At 49.2% G+C, this 11,027-nt stretch overlaps 1 protein-coding gene across 2 annotated transcripts in view; it reads right to left on the bottom strand.

Annotated features, from left to right (window-relative positions):
* ACER1 (alkaline ceramidase 1) overlaps positions 1-11,027 on the bottom strand; it is a 47,982-nt gene that overhangs the window by 3,726 nt on the left and 33,229 nt on the right. For both annotated transcript variants that reach the window (XM_031660065.1, XM_003914749.5), the window contains 2 exons: positions 883-997; positions 647-788 (listed from right to left, as the gene is read on the bottom strand). In XM_031660065.1, the coding sequence (XP_031515925.1) occupies positions 647-788; positions 883-961 (221 nt within the window). In that variant the 5' untranslated portion in view covers positions 962-997. The remainder of the gene's footprint in view (positions 1-646; positions 789-882; positions 998-11,027) is intronic.

The following is an 11,027-nucleotide window of genomic DNA, read 5'->3' as shown; positions in this document are numbered from 1 at the left end:
AGGGGGAGGAGGAGGAGAAGAAGAAGAAGAAAAAGAAGAAGAAGAAAAAAAGAAGAAGAGGAGAAAGAAGGGGGAGGAGGAGAAGGAGGGGGAGGGGGAGGAGGAGAAGAAGAAGCAGGAGGAGAAGGAGGGGGAGGGGGAAGAGGAGAAGAAGGAGGAGGAGAAGGAGGGGGAGGAGGAAGAGGAGGAGAAGAAGAAGAGGAGGAGGAGGAGGATTTCACAGAGGTCAAGTGTGGGTGTGGGGATCAATTAGATCAAGAGAGGGACCCAGGGGTCTAAGAAGATCAGATGAAAGATGCCAGGGGCCCAGGTGAGAGGCTCAGGGAGCAGTCCCTTGGGGCCAGGTAAGTGTAGCCATGAGGTCCTGGAACTCCTATTGGATGCAACAGAGTCTGAAGAAAGTTCCAGGTTGTACAGGTAGGATCAGGGAAGGGATTCCAAAAAACCAGGTAAGCTCAGGAGTGGGGTCTCCAAAAGCCCATGTGAATCAGGCAGGGTCAGGAGAGAACCCGAAGTGGTCAGGGGAGGAATTCCAAGGGCCCCAAAAGGGGTCAGGGGTGGGGACCCAGGGGACTCAGGTGAGCTCAGGTAGAGTCAACTGAAGACTCAGACCCCACCCAGTCCAGATGGCCAGCCCCTGACCTACCTGTTGCCCCCCAAGAAGGAGGGGAAGTAGCAGCGGGGCATCCATATGCTATAGCCACTGCCCAGGAGCCACAGGATGGCAATCTCATCCAGCAGCTGGCCCAGGAAGCTGAGCGTCATGTGGAAGTACATGGAGAACAGACCTGCAGCGACAAGGGCAGGCGGTCAATGGGGTCTGCCACCTCCTGCACCCCCACTGCCTCCCAACTATCACAGACCTGAACCACACCTCCCTACCTATGATCATGAAGAGGACCCAGAAAACGTAGATGTAGCGGGAGCGCTTCTGGGCATAGGGGTGCATCAGGAGCATCATCAGTGGCCCGAAGATGAAGAAGGGGATATTGGTGAACTGGAGCAGAGACAGTCATAGGGAGGAGCTTGTCAGATAGAGGAGGCAGAGGAGGCTGCCCTCTGTCCAGACCCTCAGTCACCAGCCAGTCGATTACCTGCTGCATTTCAGGCAATTCATCAACCAGTTTGTGTCCTCACCTGTCAACCTTTCAGCTGACCTTATTATTTATTTTTTTAATTTTTTAAATGGAGTCTTGCTCTGTTACTCAGGCTGGAATGCAGTGGTGCCATTTCAGCTCACCGCAACCTCCACCTCCCAGGTTCAAGTGATTCTCTCCTGTCTCAAGACTCCTGAGTAGCTGGGATTACAGGCGCTGCGCCATCCGCCCAGCTAATTTTTTTTTTTTGAGGCGGAGTCTGCGCTCTGTAGCAGGCTGGAGTGCAGTGGCGGATCTCAGCTCGCTGCAAGCTCCGCCTCCGGGTTCCGCGCCATTCTCCGGCCTCAGCCTCCCAGTGGCTGCGGGACTACAGGCCCGCCACCTGCAGCCCGGCTAGTTTTTGTATTTCTTAGTAGAGACGGGGGTTTCACCGTGTTAGCCAGGATGGTCTCGATCTCCTGACCTCGTGATCAGCCCATCTCGGCCTCCCAAAGTGCTGGGATTACAGGCAGGCCACCGCGCCCGGCCCAGCTAATTTTTATATTTTTGGTAGAAACAGGGTTTCACCATGTTGGCCAGGCTGCTTTTGAACTCCTGACCTCAGGTGATCCACCTGCCTTGGCCTTCGCAAAGCATTGGGATTACAGGTGTGAGCCACTGCACCTAGCCACTTTTCAGCTGATCTTGACCATCAGCTGGTCATCCACAGATCAATTTCTCAATCTGTTATTGGTTCATTCATTCATTCAATGAGTGTGGCAAATACTATCCACGAAACTTCCATATATATTCTCCTTCTTCTCTTTTACTTTTTCTAGTTATTTATTTTACAGACAGGGTCTTGCTCTCTGCTGCCAGGCTGGAGTGCAGTGGTGCGATCACAGCTCATTGCAGCCTCAATCAGCTGAGCTCAGAGGATCCTCCTGCCTCAGCCTCCCAAGTAGCTGGGACTACAGATGCCCACCACCCCACCTGGCTAATTTTCTTTTATTTTTTGTAGAGAAGGGGTTTCACTATGTCACCCAGGCTGGTTGCAAGCTCCCAGCCTCAAGCGATCATCCCACCACAGCCTAAAGTGTTAAGATTACAGGTATGAACCACTGCACCCAGCCCCTTTTCCTGTAGAAATAGTATCTCCCAAGTTTGAGCTGGGCACACAGCTTACCCAATGAAAGACTACATTTCCCAGCCTTCACTGCAGCTCACTGTGGCCTTGTGACCTGCTCTGGCCAATGAGATAAGAATGTAAATGATATCTACTACTTCCAGGTCAGTCCTTTCAAAAACCACTTAAGGAAAGCTTGCCCCCTTTCCTCTTCCTGTGGACTGAAATGTAGATGTGGGAGTCATGAGTTGACCTTGCCCTTGCAGACAAGGAAAGATGATGCAGTACCCTTTTGACAAACAGCATGAAGCAGAAATGATACTGTGTGACTTCTGAGGTTAGGTCATAAAAGGAACTGTGGCTTCCACCTTTCTCCATCTCATAGGACAAGACGTCGGGACCCTAGGCCACCATGCAAGAAGACTGGCTACCCTTGAAGCCACCATGCTAGAGAAACCATGTGTAGAGACCACACTGAGATGGAGGGAGATGCCAGAGGAGGGCCAGTGGTTCAATTCTTCCCCATACAGTCATCAGACACATGAGTGAATGAAACTTCAGGTGATGGCTGGATGTGGTGGCTCATGCCTGTAAATCCCAGCACTTTGGGAGGTTGAGGCAGGTAGATCACCTGAGGTCAGGAGTTCGAGGCCAGCCCAAACAACATAGTGAAATGCTACAAAACAGTATGTGAATATATATATAATATGTGAATATATATTTCACAATAATGTTAAACAATACAAAAATTGGCCAGGTGCAGTGGATCACACCTGTAATCCTAGCACTTTGGGAGGCTGAGGTAGGCAGATCACTTGAGGTCAGGATTTTGAGACCAGCCCAGGCAACATGGTGAAATCCCATCTTTACTAAAATACAAAAAATTAGCTGGGTGTGGTGGTGGATGCATGTAATCCCAGCTACTTGGGAGGCTGAGGTGGGAGAATTGCTTGAACTCAGGAGGTGGAAGTTGTAGTGAGCTGAGATCACACCATTGCACTCCAGCCTGGGCAACAGACTGAGACTCCATCTCAAAAAAAAAAAAAAAAAAAGTCACAAGAACATTTGCACCAAAATTAAATGGCTCAAGACCCTGACTTGCTGACACCAGACTTTGACTCCCCACAAAGTCTCTCCCTGATATGTCTGAGCCACAGCAAGTCTCTCACACGACAAATACTTATATAATATTGGTGGAAATGTAAATTGGTACAACCTCTATGGAAAACAATATGCAGAATTTTTTTGGTTTTTTTTTTTTTTTTTGAAACAGAGTCTCCCTCTGTCACCCAGACTGGAGTCCAATGGCGCAATCTCAGCTCACTGCAAGCTCCACCTCCTGGGTTCATTCCATTCTCCTGCCTCAGCCTCCCGAGTAGCTGGGACTACAGGTGCCCACCACCATACCCAGCTAATTTTTCTGTATTTTTAGTAGAGATGGGGTTTCACCGTGTTAGCCAGGATGGTCTCCTGACCTCATGATCCGCCCGCCTCGGCCTCCCAAAGTGCTGAGATTACAGGCATGAGCCACCGCGCCCAGCCCCAGTTATTCCTTTAGAGCAACACAAACTGAACTAAGACAGATATAGAAAGAAAACCAAGCGATTGATATGAAATGGACAACGTCAGTAAATAGATTACTACAACAATTCTGGACTGTAAGCCCTTCTTGTCAGTGGTCCAAGAACAGATGGGACAGGGCCATGCCAACGTCTCCATGGGCCTCTTCTCAGCCCGTGACCCTAGCTCAGTTACCTGCATTTGTGCTGATGCACACATACTCCCAAACAAACCCAATGTTCCCTCTGCCTCCAGACAAATACCAGCCCTTGGATATCAATGCATGCCTGAAGATACTGACCCAACCACTTTCCCAGATTCAAAAGCATCCATTAATCCCAGCACTTTGGGAGGCCGAGACGGGCAGATCACAAGGTCAGGAGATCGAGACCATCCTGGCTAACACAGCGAAACCCCGTCTCTACTAAAAACACACACAAAAAAATTAGCCGGGCGAGGTGGCGGCGCCTGTGGTCCCAGCTACTCGGGAGGCTGAGGCAGGAGAATGGCGGGAACCCGGGAGGCGGAGCTTGCAGTGAGCTGAGATCTGGCCACTGCACTCCAGCCCGGGGAGAAACGAGAAGCCTCCTCTCAAAAAAAAAAAAAAAAAAAAAAAAACTCTTAAACTTGCCTTATAAATTCCTTCCATAACTCATCTCCAACTTTTTCTGTTGTTGTTTTGTTTTTTGTTTGTTTGTTTTGTTTTTGTGTTCTTTTTTTTTGAGACAGTCTTGCTCTGTCACCCAGGCTGGAGTCCAGTGGTGCAATCTTAGCTCACTGTAACCTCCGCCTCCCAGGTTCAAGCAGTTCTCCTGCCTCAGCCTCCCGAGTAGCAGGGATTACAGGTGCTCGCCACCATGTCTGGTTAATTTTTGTATTTTTAGTAGAGGCGGGGTTTTACCATATTGCCCAGGCTCGTCTCGGACTCCTGAACAAAGCGGATCCACTCACCTCAGCCTCTAAAAATCTCCATTTAAAAAGTGTTCAAACTGGGCGTGGTGGCTCACGCCTGTAATCCCAGCACTTTAGGAGGCCAAGGTGGACCGATCACCTGAGGTCGGGAGTTCGAGACCAGTGTGGCCAACATGGAGAAACCCTGTCTCTACTAAAAATACACAATTAGCTGGGTATGGTGGCACATGCCTGTAATCCCAGCTACTCGGGAGGCTGAGGCAGGAGAAATGCTTGAACCTGGGAGGCAGGAGTTGCAGTGACCTGAGATCACATGATTACATTCCAGCCTGTGTGACACAGTGAGACTCTGTCCCTCAAAAAATAAATAAAAAATAAAAAATAGGCCAGACACATTGAAACCACTACCACCTGTAATTCCAGCACTTTGGGGGCTGTGGCAGGCTGGATCCAGTTGAAGTCCCGAGACCATCTTAGCTAACACGGTGGAAACCCCATCTCATGTTAAAAATACAAAAACAAATTAAAAATTTTAAAAAGGCGGTGGCTCAAGCCTGTAATCAACACTGGGAGGCGAGAGGGCCAGGAAGGCGGATCCGCGAGGTCAGGAGATTGAGACCATCCCTGGCTAACACAGTGAAACCCGATCTCTACTAAAAATACAAAAACACTTGAGGGCGAGGTGAAAGCCTGTAGTCCCAGCTACTCAGGAGGCTGAGGAGCAGGAGAATAAGTAAGCCAGGGCCGGGCTTGCAGTGGGCGAGATCCGGCCACTGCACACCTCCAGCCTGGGTGACTGAAATGACTCCCGTCTCTCAAAAAAAAAAAAAAAAAAAAGAATTAGCTGGCTGTGAGGGTGGTGGCACCCTTAGTCCCAGTAGTCCCAGCAGTACTCAGGAGGCAGAGGCAGGAGAATGGCGTGAACCTGGGAGCCAGAGCTTGCGGGGCAGTTGTGCCACTGCACTTTAGCCTGGGTGACAGGCGGAGACTCCGTCTCAGAAATAAATAAATAAATAAATAAATAAATAAATAAATAAATAATTTTTAAAAACATGTTCATATGCCTCACCAAATAAAATCTAAACTCTTTTCCTTTTTTTTTGAGCTGGAGTCCACTCTATCCGCCAGGCTGGAGTGCAGTGGCGCGATCTCCACTCACTGGCTCGCCTGCCTCCCGAGGGTTCCGCCATTCTCCTGCCTCAGCCTCGAGAGTAGCTGGGACTACAGGCGCCATACCCTCGCCCGGCTGGTTTTGTAATTTTAGTAGAGGCGGGGTTTCACCATGTTATCAGGATGGTCTCGATCTCTGACCTGGGCGTCACCATCAGCTCCCAAAGTGTAAGACCAGGCTGGCTCCACAGCTAAACTCTAAACTCTTAAACATGCCATATAAAATTATTCCTAACTCATCTCTCTACAGCTCAAAAGAAAAGAAAAAAACAAAATTTGGAAGAAGACTAGATGGGTGGTGTGGTGTTGATTGGAGAGGCTCCCCTGCTGCCTGACCCTGTGACTAATGCCTCTTGGTTTCTCTCTGCTTGTATCAGTAAAAGCAGAGTACATAATCAGTGGTACCTTGCAGGCTGATGCGGGGCATGCACAAGACAAGGCATTGCCCAGGATGTGATATGAGCTCAAAAAATAGCTGGGGTTGCTGCTGTTGTTATTGTTGAGGGAGAAAATAATAACAACAGGCCTGTTACGGGTATCATTATTCCAAGTTTAGGGGCCAGCAGAGTCCAGCCAGGGATTATCAACAGTGCTCCCAAGCACTCAGAAGCAGGACAGAGCTGTGGGTGGAGAAACTGACTAAAGGAGGGCCCCAACTGGCTCTGGAGTCTCTGAAAACATCAGAAACTGCCCAGATGCCAGGGTCTCCCTCCTTGTCCTCTGGGGCTCAGCCCCCACATTCCCTGCTTCTCACCCCACCCAGGCCCTGCCAGGCAGGGGAGATACCTGTCTGGGATCCCATCCGAAGCCAGCCCAGTCCTGAACTCTGGACACAAGTGAGCTGGACTTTCTGGGTTCCAGCTCCAGCAGGTGACATCACCTCCCTCCCTTCATTCATTCATTCATTCATTCATTCATTCATTCATTCGTTCAAGCATCCCTTGAGTACCTACTATGTATGTGCTCAAGGACCATACCAGTGTCTGAAAACAAAGTCCCTGCATTCTCGGGGTGCATACGGTCAGGACAGCAGGACACGTCCTGTGCCTGGTTTTCCGGCTCCTACTTCCAGAGGCTGCTATGAGGATTACAGAGTTAAGTGCCACGGGACCAGGGAGCTCTGTGTGTTTTGCCCCCTCTCCACCCTGTATCTAGAACAGTGTCTGGCACACAGTAGGTGCTCAATACATTTTTGTAGAAAAGAATGCACGTAAATAATACAAACGGGGCCAGGCGTAGTGGCTCATGCCTGTAATCCCAGCACTTCGGGAGGCTGAGATGGGCAAATCACTTGAGGTCAGGAGTTCAAGACCAGCCTGACCGACATGGAGAAACCCTGTCTTTACTAAAAATACAAAAATTAGCCGGGTGTGGTGGTGGACGCCTGTAGTCCCAGCTACTCAAGAGGCTGAAGCAGGAGAATTGCTTGAAAGTGGGGGCTGCAGTGAGCCGAGATCGCACCACTGCACTCCAGCCCCCATGAGAGAGCGAGATTCTGTCCCAAAAAGAAAAAAGGAAGGAAAGAAAATTTGTTGAATACATCTCTAACATCTCCTCATTCTTTGTCCTCGTTACCAAAGCTCAAACTCTCTCCCACCACCCACACCTGGCCTCTGTCACCAGTTGGGGACAGCCACCTGAGTTCATTCCAAATGTGCCTGCTAATGTTGGAGGGATGAAGCGTGCACCGGCCATAGCACAAGACTTAATTGCATGAATTAAAATGCACATATCTCGCTCTGTCGCCTAGGCTGGAGTGCAGTGGCGTGATCTCGGCTCACCCACCACAACCTCTGCCTCCCGGGTTCAAGCAATTCTCCTGCCTCAGCCTTCTGAGTAGCTGGGACTACAGGTGTGCGCCACCACACCTGGCTAATTTTTGTATTTTTAGTAGAGACGGGGTTTTGCTATATTGGCCGGGCTGGTCTCGAACTCCTGACCTCAGGTGATCCGCCTGCCTCGGCCTCCCAAAGTGCTGGGATTACAAGTGTGAGCCGCTGCACCATCCAAAATGCACACAATTAATTCCTAATCACCCAGTAATTAAGTGGTCTCACCCCGCACTGTAGTTAAGGGAGAGACTCTTAGGACCAGGCTCTTGGAGAAGCTGTAACTTTTGCACAACTGTAATTTGCATACTGTGTGGCCCTGGGAAATAAATATACCCTCTTCTGAGCCTTGATTTCCCCATCTGAAAAATGGGGAGCATAATTGTACTTACTTCATAGGATTTTATGAGGATTATAGTCGGTGCTAATTATTCAATGAAATTAATAAATACGTAATAAAATTAATGAATGTTACTTTCACATCTCTGGGTGCTGTATTCACTTGTAATAATAATAGCTACAATGTATTCAGTGCTTAGGATGTGCCAAGAGCTGTGGGCTGTGGGTTTTTTTTTAAACATCCCTATTTTTAAAATCTAGACATAAATCACATACTATAAAATTCGCTCTTTTAAACTATGCAATTCAGTGGGTTTTAGTATATTCATAAGGCGTGCAACCATCACACTAGCTAATTCCAGAACATTTTCTTTTTCTTTTTTTTTTTTTTTTTTTTTGAGACCAAGTCTGGCTCTGTCACCCAGGCGGGAGTGCAGTGGCGTGATCTTGGCTCACTGCAGCCTCCGCCTCTTGGGTTCAAGTGATTCTCCTGCCTCAGCCACCTCAGGAGTTGGGACTACAGGTGCCCATCACCATGCTTGTTTGTTTGTTTGTATTTTTAGTAGAGATGGGGTTTTGCCATGTTGGCAAGACTGGTCTTGAACTCCTGTGCTCAAGTGATCCACCTGCCTCAGCCTCCCAAAGTGTTGGGATTACAGGTGTGAGCCACCGCATCCGGCCAAAATACATTTTTCAAAAAAAGAGGGTGAGAGGCCGGGCACAGTGGCTCACGCCTGGAATCCCAGCACTTTGGGAGGCTGAGGCGAGCGTATCATGAGGTCAGGAGATCGAGACCATCCTGGCTAACACGGTGAAACCCCATCTCTACTAAAAATACAAAAATGAGGCAGGCGTGGTGGCAGGCACCTGTAGTCCCAGCTACTCGGGAGGCTGAGGCAGGAGGATGGTGTGAACCCGGGAGGCGGAGCTTGCAGTGAGCCGAGATCGCACCACTGCATTCCAGCCTGGGCGACAGAGCAAGACTCTGTCTCAAAAAAACAAAAACAAAAACAAAAAACAAGAAGAAATTAGCTAGCCATGGTGGCAGGTGCTGCAATCCCATCTACTCAGGAGGCTAAGGCAGGAGAATGGCTTGAACCTGGGAGGCAGAGGTTGCAGTGAGCCGAGATTGTGCCACTGCACTACAGCCTGGGCGACAAAGCCAGATTCCACCTCAAGACAACAAGAACAACAACAGCAAAGACCTTTACATATGCTATTCCCTTTGCCCCCAAAGCCTTGAGCTGGGCATGGTGGCTCATGCCTGTAATCCCAGCTACTCCCGGGACTGAGGCAGGAGGATCACTGGAGCCCAAGAGTTCAAGGCTGCAGTAAGCTATGATCACACTGCTGTACTCCAGGCAGGGCAACAGAGTAAGACCCTATCACTAAAACAAACAAACAAAATTCAAAGCCTTAGAGGACATCTACTCATTCTTTTTAGACTTGGTTTCAATGGTACTGTTTGTTTTCTGTTGTTGAATCTGTTTTTGTTTTGTTTTGAGGCAGGGTCTGGTTCTGTCACTCAGGCTGGAGTGTAGTGGTGCAATCATAGCTCACTGCAGCCTTGAACTCCTGGGCTCAAGCAATCCTTCTGCCTCAGCCTCCAGAGTAGCTGGGACCACAAGTGTGAGCCACCATGCTCAGCGTTTTGGTTTTCTTTTAGAGACAGATTCTTACTCTGTCGCCCAGGCTGGAGTGCAGTGGCGCCATCTTGACTGACTGCAAGCTCCGCCTCCTGGGTTCACCTGCCATTCTCCTGCCTCAGCCTCCCAAGTAGCTGGGACCACAGGTGCCCACCACCACACCCGGCTAATTTTTGTATTTTAGTAGAGATGGGTTTCACCATGTTAGCCAGGATGGTCTCAATCTCCTGACCTCGTGATCCGCCCGCCTCGGCCTCCCAGAGTGCTGGGATTACAGGCATGAGCCACTGTGCCAAGCCTTTTTATTATTATTATTATTATTAAATTTTTTGTAGTGATGGAGTCTCGCTATATTGCTCAGGCTGGTCTGAAACTCCAGCCACACCCATTTATTGTCATACAGTCACACCCATTTATCATACAGCCACACCCAATTATTGTCATATAGCCACACCCATTTATTTATCTATTATCTATGGCTGGTTTTCAGCTACAGTGGCATAGTTGTGTAGTTGAGACAGAGTCTGGATGGCCCACAAAGCCAAAAATGTTGACCGGGTGCAGTGGCTCATGGCTGTAATCCCAGCACTTTGGGAGGCCAAGAAGGGTGGATCACCTGAGGTCAGGAGTTCAAGACCAGCCTGAGCAACATGGTGAAACCCCGTCTCTACTAAAAATACCAAAGTTAGCCAGGCGTGGTGTCAGGTGCCTGTAGTTCCAGCTACTCGGGAGGCTGAGACAGGAAAATTGCTTAAACCAGGGAGACGGAGGTTGCAATGAACCAAGATAGAGATTGCACCACTGCACTCCAGCCTGGGCAACAGAGTGAGACTCTGTCTCAAAAGAAAAGCCAAAAATATTTACTAGCTAGCCCTGTACAGAAAAGGTTGGCACTGGGTGCAGTGGCTCATGTCTGTAATCCTATCACTTTGGGAAATGAAGGCACAAGGATTACTTGAGCCCAGCCTGGGCAGCATAGCAAGACCCCATCTCTATACAAAACAGTTTTTTTTAGACAGGGTCTCACTCCGTCACACAGGCTGCAGTGCAGTGGCACCATCGCCACTCACTGTGACCTCCACTTCCCAGGTTCAAGCAATTCTCCTGCCTCAGTCTTCCGAGTAGCTGGGACTACGGATGCGTGCCACCATGCCCAGTTAATTTTTTTTTTTTTTGATAGAAATGGGGTTTCATCATGTTGTACAGGCTGGTCTTGAACTCCTGAGCTCAAGTGATTGACCCACTTTGGCCTTCCAAAGTGCTGGGATTACATGTGTGAGCCACTGTGCCCAGCACCCATCTGTATAAAAATTTAAAAATTAGCTGTGTTTGGTGGCACGCACCTGTGGTTCCAGCTACTTTGAAGGCT

Source organism: Papio anubis, chromosome 20 (genome assembly GCF_008728515.1).
Source record: "Papio anubis isolate 15944 chromosome 20, Panubis1.0, whole genome shotgun sequence".
Taxonomy (NCBI): domain Eukaryota; kingdom Metazoa; phylum Chordata; class Mammalia; order Primates; family Cercopithecidae; genus Papio; species Papio anubis.
Note: the sequence above shows the minus strand (reverse complement) of the source record. Positions and strands in the feature narration are given on the sequence as shown.